This window comes from Juglans microcarpa x Juglans regia, chromosome 3D (assembly GCF_004785595.1).
Source record: "Juglans microcarpa x Juglans regia isolate MS1-56 chromosome 3D, Jm3101_v1.0, whole genome shotgun sequence".
NCBI lineage: Eukaryota > Viridiplantae > Streptophyta > Magnoliopsida > Fagales > Juglandaceae > Juglans > Juglans microcarpa x Juglans regia.
The window spans coordinates 26,377-46,825 of record NC_054598.1 but is presented as its reverse complement, the minus strand read 5'-3'; the positions used below and the strand labels follow the sequence as shown (position 1 = coordinate 46,825).

Sequence of the window (20,449 nt, the reverse complement as noted above, 5' to 3'; positions counted from 1 at the left end):
GATCCAAACATAAATTTTGTATAAAGAAATTTATATGCATGAATTATTGGAATATGTTAAATCTATTTTATAATTAAACGTAATTTTATAATATGATGAATCAATTAAATTATATAAATGTGTAAACTTTATTGCGTAAGCTAATGTTAGACAAAATATTTCTCTTCCAGAAATTCAAGAGCATAGATTTAACTGATTATTGTCAATTGCCGAGAAAATACTGATTATTGTCAATTTTACTACTTTAACTTAAGTCAGGTGTGTAACAAACTACTTGTGAGTTGTGTGACTCGTTATAATTAAGAAAAAAGTTTAGACACTAATAATTATCCATTCGCGAATTGCTGTCATTCACTAGATTATCCACGACTAGAACGAAAAATATGACAAATATCCACAGTTTTGGCATTTGTTCCACAGTACAAAGAGAATAATAATATAACGAATGTCAATTATGATTGTGGTTTTTTCTCACATAAAACAAACAACCAGTTATGCTACGCGAAAGGATACTTAATGAGGCTCAATCTTTAAAGTCGGATAAACCCCACTGTATTCAAAGCCTCGTTGCTGTAAGGATGGTGGGAATTCTCCTTGGTTACCTCGTAACTCTCTGAAGTGGATGCGGATTCAGCATCGGGGTTCAAACCAGCCAACTGCATAATGTTCTCAATCCTTTTCACCACCATCCCATTGCAGGCCTGTTAGCTCCTGATTCTTCAACACAACTCAATGCCAGGTCCACGATCTTCTCTAGACTTTTCGGTGATGTTTGCAAGCCAATGGTTGGGTCGAGAACTTCATGAAGGTTGTATAATACTTTCGTTCTATCCATTGCCGTACGAACCACTCTGACGATGTATTTCCCCCTTTCAATTGGCATTCTTGCAGTTATCAACTCCAACATTAGCACTCCAAAGCTATATACATCACTCTTTTCAGTCAACTGTTGGGTCATGTAATATTCAGGATCCAAGTAGCCCTACACCATTATAGAACGTCAATTCACAATGCTACATTTTACGCAATTCTATGGAATTTTTAATGGACTTAAGCTTAAAGCTAGCGCTCATCTTATAAGAGGTTCGTTAAACTTGGATTTCCTTTAGTCATAGGAAGTCATTGGTATTGTTTCTTAAGGACATTTACATCCTGCGCAATGACAGAAGTGACCTTATGGTCCAATTGGATCTGGTCAGCATCTACGTAAAAAGAAAGAGAGCAAGTCCGATAATAGTATCCTAACACTGTCAATCTTATATTTTCTGAGAATACCCAACAATGGGACTCTCAGAAAGTGGAGTTGAGAATACTAAAAACTCCTGATCAAATGCAGCTTGGATATTACCAGTTGCTACTGCTTATATTTGTCGATAAAAATCTCATGGCAGAGTCAGAGACTTTTCACTGAATTCATTTTAAATTATAAACTATGGCCATTACTTCTTGCTTTTCTCTTCATTTTACAAGGAAAAAAAAAACGTTAATTTTGCAAGAGTAGAGGTTTGTAGGATTTTCAACTGACCATTGTGCCTTTCACTTGAGTGGTGACATGATCTTTTTCACCATCACCCATAGGCTTAGAAAGACCAAAGTCAGCTACTTTTGCATTTAAGCGCTCATCCAGCAAAATGTTAGTTGATTTAATGTCCCTGTGTATAATAGGAGGGTTGGCAAGTTCATGGAGATATGCTAGACCTCTGGCTGCACCAAGAGCTACTTTTAGCCTCCTCATCCAATCCAACCGGATTCCTGATCTCCCTGCATAAGCAACAACTATTTCATTAATTTTTATACCAAAAAATTGTCAGGATTCTCAGGTATGCCTTATATTTCTAGGGGGGAGAGGGGATGAGGAGAGAAGCATTGTAACACACAATGAACCATTGGTTCTTAATTGGGTAAAATACGCTTTATAAGTATTCTAATGGCTCCAATTCTAACGCTGATATGGCCTTTTCGAGCATAAGTCCACACCATGGAACCATTAAAAAATTTATTAATTATGTTTTATTGTGTGTTGGACTTTATTTCTTTTGTGAGTAGATACATGATATGTTGTCTTCCCATTAATTCCTTTGTCGTGAACCATATAAATGCTAATAAACAGAAGAGTTCCACAAAATCATTAATGAAGTTCTACACCTGAGTGTCAACAGATACCTGAATTTCATAGAGGAAAGAAGGTAAAGAATATGATGGAAGTACCTGAAAGGCTATCTTTCAGGGTACCGTTTGGAACATACTCATATACCAGCATTTGTTCACCTTGATCGAAACAAAAACCAACAAGGCTGACAAGATTCTTATGATGAACCCTTGAGAGAAGTTCAATCTCAGTTTTGAACTCAAGCCCACCCTGCATAGATTCTGTTTGAGCTCGCTTAATGGCAATCAGTTGACCAGCAGGAAGAGTTCCCCGATAAACCTGAAAAAATGTCTAAAGATTATATATTTGCTAAACAGGTGTGACAGGAACAGTAAGAACTATGTGAGAAGCTTAAGAAACATTTTTTAACGAGAAGGATTTTGATGAAAAAATATTGAAAAAGATTAATAAATGGAAGGAAAGAAGAAAAGAATAATTTAACAAGAAATTCATGGGAAAGAAGAAGAAAAAAAGAAAGCTTTAGAAAGTGAATTAAGGATTTAAAATGGAAGCAGATAAAACAAATTAGATAGATCAGAAATGTTTCTTGTTATAAAAAAAGCATCTTCCAAAATATTCTCACAAATTCAGAAAAGAATCAATATATTGGAAAGATGCAGTCATCATTAAACCTTCCCATAACCCCCAGATCCAATAGAATTTGCTTCAGAAAACTTGTTGGTGTACTTCTTGAGCTCCTCAAAAGAAAAGGATCTTGCCCCTTTTAACTGAGGAATGCCACCACTGCTCTTTGGATCCCAGTGTGCTGCATTTGTGTGACATGAAAATGAGTGATAACATACCCTTCAAATTTCATACAACTCTGAAGTGCCAAGTTCATATCCTACTTATCTTACCAAAAGGATTTAATTGCTCAGAAGCTCTTTCTGCTCTTCTCTTTTGACGGAAAGCATAAGTCCCAGCAAGGAGTAACAGTAGCAGCAGGACGGCGCCACCAGCTGCTGCTCCAATTATAATGCCCGTGCTCAAAGACTTTTTTGATTCTTTACGTCCTCCTAAGGTAATATACATACACAGAGAGAGAGAGAGAGAGATCGTTAATAAGATCAAACTAACATTGGCACAATTTTTTGTTTACGAGATGCATCACAGTAAGCTGAAGCAAACAACAAGAATTTCATTTTATTCAAAATGAGAAACATGAAGTTACCTGCATAGTGCCCATATGGATCAGCAATAAAATAGAAGGGTCCAAAATCTGGTGGAGGCTTAAAATTCTGATTCTGAGCATAAACCCAATCCTAGAAATTCCTGTTCGATTGAAATGATCTTGTCCAGATGGGAAGACTTCTAGGCTCAATTCCAGGTTCATAGACAAGTCTCTGATTGGGTTACTCAGGGAAACTGAATCCACAGGCAATTTTGCAGACTCAGAATATTCCATGAGAGACTTCTCAAGAGCCTTGTAGTAACTTACATTTCTCAAGTCTGAAAAGGAAGGAGCTCTGAAGAATAGAGTTCCCATGTATGGATATGCACATTTACAGTTAGGGCTTGGAATCTGATCCAAATTGCACTGAACAGGCGGACAGTTATTTTGTGTGGTTGAGTATAAGGAATTATTCGATTGGGAAACCGCACAGTAACTCTTTGTGACTTCTGTTTTCTGACAAACTGGGTTATCCACAAGTCTGTAGAAGATTATGGAAAATTAGCCCAATGATACCAAAAACCATTATTAAAGAGAAAAGAAAAAGAATACTAATCAATAGTGTAGATAGGATGGCGATTTTAACTTTCGCTAAGGAATCAGTAGTCAAATTTTTTTTTATTGCCGGGGGTGCACAGGCCCTTGACAATTTTTTGACACCACAAGTAAACGAAATGACCAAGATTACCGAATTTGGCTTACATCAAGTCCCTGTTGTATCCTCCAGCTGTATCTATGAAGCTGACAATTGAATTGTTCCGCAAATCGATGAGTTGCAGTTGGTTGCTATAGGCGATGCTAATATTTAAGGTGCCATTGAGCTGGTTGTTCCTTAGTACCCTGTCTCCACATGCAGAACCATCGCATCATTATCACTCTATATATGCATATATCTATATAACAAGATAGCATCATCTTTGAGCTCATGCTTGGATCAGTTCTACTTGAGATCAAGCTGATACTCACACGGTCTGTAAATTTGGAAGGCTGAATAGGGAAACAGGAACTGGTCCTTGAAGTCCACCATTTTCCATCACTCTGCCAATAAAAGAGTTAAAGAGTGTTTGCTTAATGAAATTTTGAGAAGGTTTTTGAAAAATTTGTGTGTTTTATATTGGTTTTGTGAAGGTAGATAAAAAAATTTTGAATAATTTTTTTAAAATGTGTTTGTGAGGGTGGATGGGTAGAGTTGAAAAGTTGTTCGAATATAATTTCTTCAAAGTACTTTTTGTTATGGTTTTTGTAAAAGTTTTTTGGTTTTGTGTCTTGACTTTTCATTGAAATCTAGGCAAATGATTGGATGAAAAGTTGAAATATATATATTTTTTTAAATTTAAAGATGTTTATATTATTTCTTTTGAAAATTGAGTAAACCAAACAGCCTTAGAGGTTATAGATCGTAAGTAGATTGAAGCAAAGTCTCTTCTATTCTCATAGTAGCTGGACGATACTGAAGACATTAAAGCATCTCCCTGCTTGACAAATTTCTGAATGCATTCATGTACTCATGCAGGGCTTTACTATCTATATGGACATTCTCAAGTAGGCCTGTTCATCCGAGCCAGGAAAAACCCAGGTAGCAACACGGTCCTGGATACCGGGTTTCAAGTTTGAAACCAGGTTTTTTTTTTTTTTTTGTTCATTTCTAGCAACTAAATGGACATAAACTCAAAAGAAAAATGCATATTATGTCCAATGAATAATCCATTTTATGTTTTTTTTTTTTTTTTACTCTCTTCTCCATGTGGCTTTTTATTGGTGGTTAAGGAACACGTAGGCTTTGATTTAAAAAATTAAATAAATAGAGTTTGAATGCTGCATCAACATTTTTTTCATGAAAAAAATATTCATAACATTTGATCAGCCTATTGATTTTTAAAATTAAAAAAAAAAAATCCTGGGTGCAACCAGGAACCTGAGTTTCGGGTTTTTAAAAACCGATTTCAATCCGGGTTTCGACCCGGGTTAACCTAGTCCAGTTTTGAAACCTGGGTTCCCAGGCCAGATGAACAGTACTATTCTCAAGCTAGAAGAAGGGGAAAGGACACTTTAGGTTTCCATTTGAATACTCTTAAAACATATCCTAACCAACCCGAATCCTCACACAAGACAAGAATTATCGAGGTCTGTTTTGCCAGTGACATAACTTGAAAGAAAAAATTAGAGAACAACTTGATCAAAACTGCTAATGGCATAACTCAAAAGACAGTCCAAAGAAGAACCACGAAGTCAAAACTGCTTATCACATAACTTAAAAGACAAGTTTGAGAAGAACTGCTTATTCAACACCCCCCTTGAAAGATGCAATGCTATGGAGAAAAATGGACTTAAAAAAGTGCCAAATAAATTCAATACCAGACTACATACAATTAGGGCTGCAAATGAATAAAGCAGCTCATGAACAGCTAAAGCTCGACTCGTGTATACTCAGTTTAAACTCGGTTCATTTCATAAATGAGATGTTTGTAAACACTCATATAGGTTTAAATATTAAACAAGCAAATCTTGTATAAACTTGGCTCGACTCAGTTTAGACTCGTGAACATAGCTTGTATAAGCTCGACTTGACTCGTTTGAGCTCGTAATATGTTTTATATATGTATATGTTATATTTATTACGTGTTAGTTATATTTTATATAGTCAATTATATATTATTAATTTATTTATAGTTTACCTTATTTAATATATATATATATTATGTTCCAAAATGTGTATAAGATAATTTGTATAATAATATATCATACAACTATAACTTTTGATTTATCATATTATCTATATGTATTAAATAGTTTAGTTTATTACATTTATCTTATGTATTATTTTTTAATTTATAACTATAAGTTATTTTATAAAAAGTTATACCAAAAGAATTTTAATCATAATTATTTGGTTGAATAGTTAAATGGTTAGAGTTATTTTTGTAAAATTTAAAAACTTTTATTATTCAAAAGATAAGATTCAGGATTTAAAAAAAAAAAAAAATCCAGTTCGAGCTCGAGCTGAATTCGAACAACATTAATGGTTAATGAGCCGAGTTCAAACAAAGATATTCGAGTTTTATTCAAGTTCGAGCTGAGTTTGAACGAGTAAACATGTTAATCGAGCTCAAGCACCCTTGTTCGAATTTGACTCGACTTGGTTCATTTGCAGCCCTACATACAATTGACACTGAGAGCATATTAAAAAAAAAAATCCAGCAGAATATATCATGTCAATGATCTGTTAGTAAGGATATGCTAGGTTGGATGGGTGAAATGGAAACATGGTCTCTTTTCTGGAAAGGTTCAGTATTCATACTACAGCAGTGCTAGGCATTCAAGGAACATATTGGCAATTCGAGTCAATGACTAGAATACTGGGGATGTTGGAAAACTTGAGCAGCACATGAGATATGATAAAATCAAAATTTACTACTCTCCCAGAAATTAGAGATAGCTGCAGAAAAGTACAGTGAAGACTAGAGACTGCTTCTGGCAAAGGAGATGCAATGCAGGTCAAGCTAACTTAAACAAGGAGGCCAAAAACTGTGAGAGAAGTCTTGATAGGCTGTAATTTAAACAATAATATCTCTTAGATAAACAGAAAGGCCAGATAAGGATTTGCATAACCAACCTAAAATTCAAATAATGCTTTTGTCACGAATTTGTCTCCTTAAAAAAATTCTTAATTTTGCCCTTGGCATTATGAATGTGTTGATAAAAGAATGGGGAGTGGATAAGGAGGAGTGAGCGGAGCAAAACTTACATTGTCGTCAAAGACTGTAAGGTTGAAAACCACGTAGGAATATCGGGCGCATCAAAATCATTGTTGCTCATATCCCTACAATCACATTTCAGTCGAAGAACATTTAGCTACAGAACTTTATAGAATCACAATAGAATATAACAATGACAAGTATTATCTGCATTGGATGAAAATCAAATGAACAATAGATAATCATTTAAAATGGTCTCAAAATGCTTACTTAACCTTGCACCACAACAAAAATTCAAAGGGTCACTGAAACCATATCAACTTACATATATTTGAGGAGGTTCATGCCATTAAGCTTTGGTATAGGACCAGTCAGCTTGTTGTTCGACAAGTACCTGAAAAGAGGCTCTTTTAGTATAAAAAAAATTCCTTATATAATGATGAAAGCTTTCATAAACCAAGTTTGAATACTGCATTCAAAATGCATCTTTTCTGCTTACAGCTCGCCAACATTCACAAGACTGTTGAGGCTCGAAGGCACGGGTCCACTTAGTGAATTTCCATCAAAGCGTCTGCAGCCAACAAAGATATTTTAGTATAATAACCTGTCAAGAGTTCAAAGCCAGCCACTTTGGACTGAGTTCACACTTGTATGTGAGCTAGATACTCACATCACCTGCAAAGTCTGCACAAGTCCAATGGTGTCAGGGATGCTGCCAGTGAGATCATTGCTGTTGAGAATCCTGGCCAGAAACAATATATGAGCAGATGGAAAGTAATAACTAAATTGACAGCATCTTGTGGTAACAATTGAGAATATCAGATATTCAACATTAGAGCTCCCCCCAACCCCTTAAAAAAAGCAGAAGTGATACTCAGAAAATAAAATGATGATGTGCACCAAAGTGAGACTACTAGACATATATTTCATAATGTTGCTAATATTAACCCGTGAAATCTTGCCACCCAGTGGTACTTGCTAATTCTAGATAATAGATGGTTTCACAAAACTTACAAATGTATCAAAACCATGCTTGAGTTGAAAAGTTGAGGTGGAATTTCACCCGAGAGCTTGTTCTTTTCAAGATGGCTTCATATAATGTAGAGAACCATTGTGTTACTAGTTGGAGAAACAAAAAATGAGGAGAAAAGACGATGATTAACTTGAAATTATAGAGACTTGACATACAAGTGCTTCGCATGAACTAGCATATCAAGACCAGGTTTAAACCCATTAGAGACTGGTATTGGTCCAGAAAGCTGGTTTTCAGCTAGGTCCAGCCAATAAAGATTGGAAAGATTACCAATAGAAGCTGGAATTGGTCCATTGAAGCTATTATTATTCAGTGATCTGCAATTGATAGCAAATGAAGAGTTTCAGTTTATATTGGCCAAGTAATGAAACTGCACTAGAAATACCCAATGGGAGATTAATGTGAAAAATAGACCCTTCATCTTGAGCATCATTGTCTATTAAATAGAAGATAACCCAAGATCAATATGTAATTTCATGTGTATCTGAAATTGCAGTAAAACAATAGAGTACTACTGCATCAAAAGCCTTACAGAATAGTTAGCTGCGGCAGATTCCCAATTGCGTCTGGAATAGGTCCAAAGAAACTGCAACCAATCAGGTTTCTGGTTTGCAAAAAGCAACAGCCTGATTAAAAGGATCTTAAATACACAAGTCAAGTACAGCTATTACTCCGACAGCAATTGATATTTCCTTACAAGTTTAGTAGCTTCTGTAAATTCCCAATTGAATTAGGAAGTTGTCCTGTTATGTCTTTGTTGTAAGATAAATCCCTAAATGAAAAAGCTGATAATTAGAGAATAAATTACAAAATACTAATTGAATAATCTACTAGCAATACTGCAGCAAAAAATGGCCATTGATTTGAGCCAATTAACAAAATTAAACAAATACAATTTCTTAAGCACTACTTTCATAATGATAATCTTCCGAAATGGTCAGTCTCTGAGATTAATATCTCAAAGATAAGAGGAACCTCAGGTATGAGGATTAAACTGAATCTTATCTCATGAATATCTCATGACTGTGCTGCCTCACATGTTATGCACTGAATCTTAAGATATATGAGGATGGAACTGTAAGAAACAAGATGGTAGCCCAGCTTTCACACACAACAAATTTGTAAATAGGTTATTATCTAATAGAAGAGGCTAAGTGCAAAAAGAAAACCTACAGAGTCTGTAACTCAGACAACAACTGGATTTCACCAGATAGCTCACCCGTCAAATTCATGCTTGTCAATACTCTGAAACAAGGAGCCGTCACATTAATATAAAAGAATGGGACAATGTTAACAACCTTCTAAGTGCATTAAAGGGTGAAGCATACATGGAGGTCACACGTGAATTGGTGCATACAATCCCTTCCCAATTGCCACCACAAGGATCAGCACCTACCCAATTTGGTGGTGTGTTCTTCAACTCATCCATGAGAGAAATTAGACCTTTATCTGCACCAGAATTTGTAAGGTAGTTTAATGACTCGAAAAAAAAAAAAAAAAAAAAAAGAAAAGAATTTCCAGACAGAGTAATACAAATATTATATTGAATTTATATATAAACTGATAGAAGGGTTATGACTAGCTTTATCCCATTACAGGGAAAGCGTTTTTCAGGACATGATCACACTCTAATGTTGACCCAGGTAACAAAAGAAAAGCATAATCCAACAGCCGATCCTCTTATCAGGTTTGACTTATCCCAGTTCAACTGTTGGCAATTAACTTTAAAGGCACAAAGCCATGAAATGCACGTCATTATATCATAATCAAAAGAAATATATCCCGAGGGCCGAGTAAATTGAATCAGACTTGAAAACGATAATTTCAATTTCTAACTTAATAACGCAACTAAAAATCGTGTCCTAGAGAAGAGAAGTCTGTCAAAACACAATATTAAAATACGCGGTTAATGGCACAAAAGGTTCCTCTATGCCAATGATGAGTTGTTGTAACCTTCATTCTGCAGATGATTGAAAATCATTGAGAAGAACATAAAACGAAATCCTCAGTGTTGTGGAGGAATGTGGGGAAGGAAAAGGATTCTAAAGTGTAATTTCTCTGTCTTTGAGATTTCCAAGGAACAAAAGGAAATCCACCCTAAGAGGTCGAATTATTGGGCAAGGGGCAGTGAAGTGGATTAAGTTCTTCGGTTTAATCTATGGATCAAATACTAGAGATTTTAAGATTCATAATTCCAAATTCTTGTCTTTTGACTCTTTTCCACGTTCACAAAGCAACTAAACGTATTTTGGTCATAATTAAAGTTGAAAGAAATTAGAAGAAGAAGAAGAAGAAGAAGAAGAAGAAACGTTATTCACTTGCTAGGAAAACTTAAGAACGGATATAAGAAGCCTGTCAAACTCAAGTGAAAACTTGATGAACAAAAAAAAAAAAACGTCATGACATGGAAACATGGAATTGAACTTACAATCATCATTGGCCATCCCCGTTAGTACCAAACACTGGATGGAAAGTAGCAGCAGAATCAGCCGAGTCCTTTGACCCATTACTTAACGAACAACAGGCTTCAATAGCTCAGAATTGCTGTAATTGAGTCCTGTAGAGTGGGGAAAATGCTCGAGAAGTTTTAGGTGAAACCGATATGAAGTCCATAGTCAATATTTTAAAAAAACTTCATCACCGAAGGATGCAGTGTTGATAGCAAACATCACGTGAGATGTGCTGCGCTGTAGACTGAGCCTTCAGTATGTCTCGGGATAGATTAGTGAACTCAAACTACAAAAAGAGAAACTTGAATGAAGAAAATTTTTATGGTCGTAAACTATGTAATAAAAGGACCAAAATGGCCTGTCTTTAGTGGAACACCGTTTGGGTGCGGACTGGGAGGGGGGTGGGGGATGTGAAAGGTAATAAAAAAGATAATTTGGTTCTGAATTTTGATACAAGAGTTCAGGAAACAGAAAAAGTCGCATCGAAAGAAAGATTCAAACGAAGCAACTTGTTTGTCATACTGGTTAAGAAACCTAATCGACCTATGATTAAGGTGATAATAAGTTAATAACAATAAATAGCAAGTTGTGTGCCAGAGCAGAAGCAGAAGTGAAGAGATTCTAGTTCCACGCCAGGTGGTGCTGTCGTCTATTCCAAGGCTTGTTTTAATATATTTAAGCACGGCGGCAATCTCTAAAGGAATGTTTGAATACAAGAAATTTTTTTAATTTATTTTATTCAATCCCATTTAATTTAATTATTATAATTTTTTTAAACGTTGATATAAAATATAATAAATAATTAAAAATTTTTAACTATTAAAATAAAAATAATATTAAAAAAATAATATTTTATTTAATTTTTACTTAATCTCAACTTAAAATCATTCAGTCCGAATAAATAAAACAAAAATAAGAAGATAGGCCGGCGGGCATGAAACTGAGTCAACTGGACTGGGAGTGGGAGTAGTTGAGTTTTCGAAATCGTTTTAAATTCAATGCTACGTCATGTATATATACGAACGGTGGAATCTCCTTTTTGTTGACCCACCATAATATTAGAGTAGGTGAGCACTGAGCACGTCTTTAGACTTTGGAGAGTCCATAGTCATTACTACTTCAAACTTTTCTTCGAATTTTAACTAATATATAGTGTTTTTAATTTTAATTAATCATTCAAAATTTTAGATTAATTATCACATTCTCTATAATAATAAAATATTATTATTTATATATATTTTTAATTACTTGTATACAAACAGTAAAACTAAACACAGAAATGAAATTAAACCATATCGTGTTAAATCAAAATTAGAAATTAAAAAAATCTTGCTGAAAACAAAATTAAATCCAAATAACATCAACAAAATGAAATCTAAACAATAAAATCAAAAGTAAAATTAAAGTTAGGGTTTCAAATTTTACCGTGTTATTGTTTGTCATGCTAGAGAAGAGCTGCCGTAGTACCGTGCTAGAGAGAATAGTTGCAGGAGAAAAAGATAGAAGCTTTTTTAGCTACAGAAGAGAAAGAGAGAATAAGAGAAAGAGGGAAGAAGAAGAGAAAGAAGAGAAAAAAAAATTAGAAAAAGAGAAAGAAGGAAGAGATGCGAGAGAGAAAGAGGGAAAAAGAGAAGAAAGAAAAGACTTAGAAGAGAAAAAGGGAAGAAGAAGAAGAGAAATAAAGAAATTGCGGGAGAGAGAAAGCCGAAATTAATAAACAATGCATTTAGATTTTATACAGTACTTTTTATCTTCGAAAAACAGATGAAATTACTGTAGATTATATTTTAAATGAAATAGGTTTGACTAATTCAATGTAAGCTAATTATTGATAAAATTAATTAAATTTAAAGATAAAATATTATTTGAAGAAGCCGATGCAAATGCTCTCACAAAGGGCTGGGCATCGGATTACTCGTCGCTAGGCTGCTCGAAATTCCGCTCGCCTCGTTGGGGTCGCGGGCGGATGTTTGATCCATAACCCAAGCGGATGGGTAGAATTTTTTTTCTATAAATTACAGGATACGGGCGAGGATCTTTCTTGAATCTCAACGTTGTTTATAGAATCTAGTTCTTATGCGATTATAGTTGATGATTATTTCTCAATTAATTTAATCTCTACTACAGGATCAAACACGAGAGTTTCTTCTAATCTAGTTTCTCGCAAATGAAACAATTATAAAATAATATTGATATATTATAGATAATATAATGTCATTTCTTTTTATAACAAGTCTTTATTTTATTTGTCTTTTTTATTATCATATTGGATCTAAAAAAAATTATAATTCTAGTAAAATATAACAAACAATTCAATTTTTTTAAATATCAAAATAATAATAATATTAAAAAATAATCTTCTAATTTCATATCAACTCACTATTCAAACGAAACCTTAATAGTTAGACTTGAGTTCTACTGTCGAGCTCCCATTACCATTTCACCTCAACTGTATTTCTTAACCCATATTCTCTGTTATCAAGTTGGCGAAGCTCATAACACAAATAGCATAATGCTGAGGATTCTAGTTTTAGTAGAAGGCTGATCAAGTCTTCTATGAAATTATGAATCCCTGTCATTCACTTCCCGTTGGTAATTAAAATAAAGTTAAGTGATGAATAACATTCAATTTAGCTCTTAGATAAGATTAATAGGTCAAATTAATTTAGTAGTTTTAATTTAAAGTTAGTTGAGCATTTTAGTTTCCTAATCTGTCCTTTTATTTTCTCAATTGTCTTTTTAGTTGTATAATCAGTGGATTATAAGTTCTCAACTCATCTCAACTCATTTTAACTTATCTCAACTCATCTTATTATTATTCATCAATTTTAACTCACAAATCTCATTACTATTCACAACTCATCTCACTACTATTCACAACTTATCTCAACTCATCTCAACTCATCTTTGAATTTAAACGACACCTTAAGTTAAACATATTTTATTGAGTTTTGAGAAATGAGAAAGACAAAGTTGAATAAAAATACTATAAAGTTAAAAAATTATAAAAGTTAAAAAATTAAATATAATTTTTGTTTTGAAATTTAAAAAAATAATATTGTTTAGGAGTCTGCATTAAGTAATGATTAGATAAAAAAGTTAAAGATTTAAAATTTAAAATTATTTTGTGTTTGAGTGACATTTGTGAATAAAATATTTAATAATATATGAGAATATTTGAGAAAAGATATATTATCAAATGTACCCTAAGTATATGGAAGACCTCACTAGCAAATGCATGGACCACTCACAATATATTTACTGCTGATTTTAGTGGTCCATACATCTAGCCGTGAAATCTTCCGTACATGTAGTAGCGCTCCAACTATTACTTTGTTTTTTAGCTTTATTCTTCTTAAATTAATTGAATTCTTTTATTCATCATCTATATACCACATATTTAATAAAAGAAAAAAATATGGTCTGTGGGGATGATGAATATAATTTTTCTTATATATTTGCTTCTCAAAGCATCTATTTAGTATTTGAGGAATGCTAATCATCATCTCACACCAAACTCCTTATATATTTTATATTTTTATATTTTATATTATTTTTATTAAACTAATTGAGTTATTTTACTCATCATCTATATATCATATATTTATAATGAGGAGAAATGAGAAAAAAATTAAAAGAAATGTGGTGTGGTGTTTAGAATGACAAGTAGTATTTAGATCCAATGAAAAGGGTATACATGGATGATGCTGGTCTATTACTGTATTTGTTAAGAAATTATCACAAAGAATGGTGGACTAACATTTTTTTAAAAATATATTACATTGGGTTAAGGTTTTCTAAAATTTATATTCGGATTTTAAATCTATATCTGAATATATATATCTCCTCTATTATAATAAATAGTTATCTAACAACTATTCTTATTTTCTCTTAATTTTTGTTGTTTTCTGTTAACTTTTCTTACTTTCTCTATTAAGTCCATTTGTATTGTAAATGGATTGGATGTGGGTCGACTGAAAGGATAAGATGTTAGGTCTTCTCTTTAATTCTTTTCACCTTTCCGTCTTCTTTATTTTTCAAGTGCGGCTACTATGCCGCCCCATATTGACTACTGCCCAGCGTAAAAAGTTTTTTATTTTTTATTTATTTTTATTTTTTTAATACATTTAAATATTTTAAAAAAATAAAAAAAATACACCAATTCATTTAAAATCAATTTTTTAATAACTAAGTAAAAAAAAAAAAAAAAATTAGTTTGCGGTCAAATAGAGGGGCAAAGTGGTGAGGAATGACATCCTTATTCCACTTGGATGTCTGATTTGCTTTCCCCCTTTATCTTTTTCCTCTCTTTCCCCTTGACACCTACCTTCCCTTTCTTGAACTTGTCCCCATGTGTGTCTGCCTTTCCTTTCTATTTCTTTCCTTTAACTCCCTGATGATAATTCAGGTTTAGTGGGTCTTGGGCCTAGGATGCCATATGGGCCAAGGGGTTTACCCCCTAACAAATGCCCATGATTCTTAAGGTCGGCTTACTCAACAAGAAAGTCTTGAGAATATTCAAATTAAACTGTGGCAGAGATAGTTTGTAGAAATATGTAGAAAAATAAAATTCGGGAGTAGATCCCTGGTTTCCCGTTTGGTTTGTGTTAAGTAATGAAGATTTCCGAATTCGAAGCTTGGTGGGAGATGTACTTGACGCGTTAAGTGTGAGCGCGAAGCTTGACTTAGGTTAGAGATGTGCTCGACCGTGTTAAGTGCAAGTGTAGAGCTCAACTTGGGTGGGAGGAGTGCTCGACTGTGTTAAGTGCGAGCGCGAAGCTTAGCTTGGGTGGGAGATGTGTTAGACCGCGTCAAGTGCAAGCGCGGAACTTGGCTTAGGTGGGAAATGTGCTTGACCTTGTTAAGTGTGAATGCAGAGCTCGTCTTGGAGAGATAGATGGGAGGTGTGCTCGATCGCGTTAAGTGCGAGCATGTAGCTCAACCTTTATGTGCGAAAGAGAGGTTGAGCAGTCAAGTGACTTGTCCCGCCTATTAGATCGCAGTGAGTGCAATGACTCATCTTTTATGTGCGTGAGAGAGGTCGAGTAGTAAATATACTTGTCCTACTTGTTGAGTGCCTGAAAGGTCGGGCGGTTTGGGACCTTTCCCGCCTGTTGACTCTCGGGGTGGTGTGACTTGGCTTTGAGTTCGTTTGTATGAAAGTTTATCGCTAGCAAAGAATGTTTATCCTTCTGCTATTTTTGTTTTCGATAGCGTTAGCAAATTTTTGCCCATTGATGTGAATTGTTGTTGGTGTTTCCATTTTGCTGTTTAGAGTTTATTTGTAATAACACGCACTAAATGGTCAAGGAGCCCATTGACTCATTCCAGAAAGTAGCCCACGCGAGGCAGTTGTGGAGTTTGGAAGCTTGTTACTGAAGGTAACCAACTGGCGGCGGTTGTGGCACGAGTGTGAACACTCGACATTTGCTGGAGAAGATGTTGTGTTCATATTGTTGTTCAAGTGAGGGAGGTCGGCTAGTCAAGTGACCTGTCCCACCTATTGACTCTTCATGAGGGAGGCCTGGCATTCTAGTGACTTGTCTCTCTTATTGACTCTCGGTGAAGTATGAGTGAGGTCGGGCAATTTGATGACCTATCCCACCTATTAACTCGTCACAAGGGAAGTTGGGCAGTCAAGTGACTTGTCCTGCCCGTTGACTCTCGGTGAGGTATGAGTGAGGTTGGGTAGTCTGATGACCCGTCCCCCTATTAACTCGTCACAAGGGAGGTCGGGCAGTCGAGTGACTTGTCCTGCCCACTGACTTTCAACGAGGTATGAGTGAGATCAGGTGGTCCAAGACCTTTCCCGCATGCTGACTCGTTACAAAGAAGGTCGGACAGTTGAGTGAGTTGGCTCTCAACGAGGTATGAGTGAGGTCAGGCTGTCCAGGACCTTTCCCGCCTTTTGACTTGCCATGAGGGAGATTAGGCAGTCGAGTGACTTGTCCCACCTATTGATTGTCGATGAGGTATGAGTGAGGTCGGGCGGTCCAGGACCTTTTCTCGCATGCTGACTCGTCACAAGGAAGGTTTGACAGTTGAGTGAATTGTCCCTCCCGTTGGCTCTCGACAAGGTATGAGTGAGGTCAGATGGTCTTGGACCTTTCCCTCCTTTTGACTTGCCAACACGGAGGTCACACAGTTGAATGATTTGTCTTGCCTATTGACTCTATGAGAGGTATGAGTGAGGTCAAGTAGTCCGGGACCTTTCCCGTCTGTTGACTCGTCACGAGGAAGGTCGGGCAGCCAAGTGACTTGTCCCTCCTAACTCTAGGCAAGGTGTGGCTTGGCTTTTGTTTGAAAGAGGTGCTTGACCATGAGAAGAAAAAGACAAACCGGTTAGCATAGATAATCCAAATCACAAATGTGAGATTTGCAAACTTGAATCGCTTCACTAAAGCATGGCGAAGGTTTGAACTACCTCGACGAGGCTAGTGGGCAGCTATGCTTTGGAAATGATGAAGATCTAGGGTGCCAGCAATACTAAGCAGTTTATTTTGATGAAGACATATTAAGATGTTTGAGCGGTGCCCGAGATGGGCTATGTAGCAGGCATTTTGTGCCACTTGAACCAATTTTGTTAGTAAAAATGAAATTCACACAAATTTTGAAAGAGACAAACGAGGTGCTTTAACCACGGTAGCCAATTTTTGCTTTATTGAGATTGACCATTGCCCACCTGCTGCCTTTTTTTTTTTCACAACTGTCGTAGGGTCAGGGAGCTCATGGCTATTGGTCATCACTGGGGGTGAATACATATATGGAATGTTGCATGTGACATGCAACATGCTGTGGTGCTTGAGAAACACATGGCTGGGCAGGTTGTAGCCGAGCAACATGTGGCTGAGCAACTCTAGGTGGCTGAGGAACTCCAGCAAGCTCGGGTCGTGCATGTGGCTGAGCAACTCCAGGGGGCTGAGCAACTCATGGTCGAGAAAGGTAGTGGCTATGGAAAGCTTAGGCTGATGAAGCTTCTTGTTGGGCAACTAAGACCGGGCAAGACTCCACGTGGCTGAGGAAGGTGATGGTTGTGTAACTTTATCGACTCATCGTGGTCGAGAAACCAAGTTCGGGCAACTTGCTTTGACTGGGGAACCAAAGCCATTGGGGAATGGCGTTTCTCTATTGGCCGAGAAAGTCCTGTTGGTTGTGGAGCTTACCCAAGCTTAGGTCATTCAAGAAGCAACTAAGGAAGCTCAGGTAGAGGAGCTCTGGCTGAGTAGTTTGCCCACCTATGTGGAGGGATGGATGCCTTAGGCTGGGTAAAGCTCGTGGTTGTTCGTCAGGCAAGCTCAGGTTGAGCAAAGCTAGTGGTTGTCTGTGTGTGTGCATGGTAGGCTAATTAGTGGAGTTACTCCTACTTGAAGATTTGTGGCCGAGGGACCCTACTGCGGGCCGAACTTTTGCCGTTGAGGAATACTTTGCCAAAGGCAAAAGTGGTTGGTAAGCTAGGTGGGGCCCACTAGTGGTCCAGCTAGCTAGAGAGTGGCTGACAATAGGTGTCGCCCGCAGCAGGTATCACGTAGGGGTTGCTTGTCCGCAGTTGAGCCATTGGGTCTAGGCCCATTTTAGGGCGGGAAGAATCTTGCCGGTGATAGACAATGTCCACAGGCCCAGGGGTGGCCATCAATGGCCTTAACAGCCACTAGATAGCTGGTGAGTTGTAGCCCACCAACTTCTAAGTGCTTGACGACAAGGAACTAGTGGGCGAGCGTTGCTTGTGACTTTGTCTGGGAGTTTGGCATGAAGGCTGGGATCGTGTTGTCCGCCGTGAGGGAGGTGGTGGGCTTTACATGCTTGCTGCTATCAGCATTCCAAGTGCATGGTGACGTGCACCCATTGGCTGCCTTGTGCACGGCTTCTATGGTCGGAGATCGGCACGACGAGGACAAAAAGTACTGGGGGTCCACATGGTTGCCATTGTCACCTCTGTTGGGCCCACTGCCAGTGGGCGAGGAGCATCCTAGGTGCATGGTGAAGTGCACCTGCTGGCTGCCTTGAGCACAGCCTCCACGGTCAAAGACCGACACGACAAGAATGAAGACGCCAACAGTCTAAGGGGCGCCTTCATTAGGACTGGTGGGCAAGGGATGCACCCTTCTTACCCACGATTGTGTCCCCATTAGTGCACTGTGCACGCCTGGTCTGTGTCCCTATGCATACTCCAAGTGCCATGTGCCCTTACTCTAACTGCATAGTGCACACTTGGGTACTGGGTTCTCGCCTCTTAATCTTCCTAGCAGTAGTATTAATAAAAATGAGTGATGAGAGGTTAAGAATACTTATCTGAGAGGAAATTAATTTGCTCATTTAGAGATTATTTTGCATGTCAAAAAATCATCCGTCTCCTACTTTTGGTGTAGAAAATAAGTTGATCTCACAAAAGACGCCAAATGTTAATGTTAAAAATCACACGAGTCGGAAATAAGAGAAAGAATCGTTCCTGACCCACAGTGGCAATTCGGGCCTTGATCGATGTGGTTTGGAGCCTTTAATGATGGTTCGGAGTGGTGGTACGGTTTTCATACGTACATCCATAATAGTGAATAGAGAATAAATACAAGAAATATAAATAGGGATGAACACACATAGATTTATGTGGTTCGGCATAAGGCCTATATCTATGGGTTGTTTTGGGGCAAATATACTATCATATGAGCATTTTACAGTTCCTTGTAGCATCTCATTTCTCGTTGTACAATGGAGGTCGGAGACCCATTTTCTGGAGAATATGATCTCTTTAGAGCTCTCGGCATGAGGTTGAAGAAGATGAAGGAGTCTTTTGTGGAAAGTCCCCCCTTTCTCACCCGATCTGATCCCTTTTTAGTCTGATCTTGGGAGTGGTGAAGAATGGTAGTCTTATCCTACTTGCATGTTTGACTTACTTTCCCCTTTATCTCATTTTCCTCTCTTTTCCCCTAACACATACCTTCTCTTTCTTGATGTTGTCCCCATTGTGTGTCTGACTTTCCTCTCTCTTTCTCTCCTTTAGCTCCCTTATGATAATTAAGGCTTAATGGGTCTTGGGCCTGGGATGCCAAATGGGCCAGGGGTTTAACTAAAACCTCTCTAAGAGCATTGACATTGGTTTATCTATATGCAAATGGAAACACATATTTGCATAACTAGACCATTAAATTAACCGCACTGAGTTATGTATATCTAAATATTTCCATAGCTATGAACAATGTTTCAACATCTTTGCAAATGCATTATTCAATCTACAAATACTATTTTATTAATTTTTTCTCTCTCCTCCCTCTCTCTCTCCCTCCACCAATGAGATTATTTTGATATCTCGAGAGCTCTCTACACATTTTTCCTCTTCATCTTCACTTGACTTGAACAGAAGCCTTTCTGGAATAAAAGAACCCTCGCATATCTAACTAACAATGGCTCTGAACGGATCTCGCGATGGTCAGGTATGATTTTCTCCCTCTATTCTCTGTTTCTTCATTCTCTTCTTTGGCTTAGTGAACATTCCCTATTTCTCCCTCCCAAAATTCTTGATCATGTGATGATTTCAAGGGATTTGGTCACTCACGAGGACGATGCACTTCCTCCATTGGTTGGACTTGAGAATCACCACTGCCGTTGCACTGTGATTGTGTTTTCTTATCGACTAGCTAGGTTAAATGAAACATTGATCTCTTTATTTTGTCTAAGGATTTTTATTACATAGATTTCAGCTTGTTCTAATTGTTATTTGGATGCTTAGCTTAATCTAGATTATGGTTTTGATTTCTGAACTGATTTTAGGGATGAATTTAGGGTTTCAATTTTCTGATTTCTGTAAATGGGTCCTCTGATTTTTGTAAACATGTAGGAGAATACCAGAGTATTTTATTACTTTGTCCTCTTGTTTTGCTTAGTCTAGATTAGGTTTTGATTTTCTGTTCTTGATTTCATATTAGGTTTTAGATTATGCTGCTCTTATGTATTTGTACT

At 36.7% G+C, this 20,449-nt stretch overlaps 1 protein-coding gene across 1 annotated transcript; it reads right to left on the bottom strand.

The window, feature by feature from the left end:
- Window positions 1-370: 370 nt before the first annotated feature.
- Window positions 371-10,692, bottom strand: LOC121255722 (leucine-rich repeat receptor protein kinase HPCA1-like). The gene is given in 22 exon segments (XM_041156208.1): window positions 371-563; window positions 566-688; window positions 691-982; window positions 1,526-1,761; window positions 2,209-2,428; window positions 2,782-2,915; window positions 3,007-3,165; window positions 3,321-3,395; window positions 3,398-3,801; window positions 4,023-4,160; window positions 4,287-4,358; window positions 7,066-7,140; window positions 7,341-7,409; window positions 7,515-7,586; window positions 7,686-7,757; window positions 8,030-8,104; window positions 8,204-8,365; window positions 8,581-8,652; window positions 8,746-8,820; window positions 9,222-9,293; window positions 9,377-9,497; window positions 10,477-10,692. Coding segments are annotated over 22 exon segments (2,847 nt in total). The 5' UTR covers window positions 10,556-10,692; the 3' UTR covers window positions 371-513.
- Between the last annotated feature and the right edge of the window lie 9,757 nt (window positions 10,693-20,449).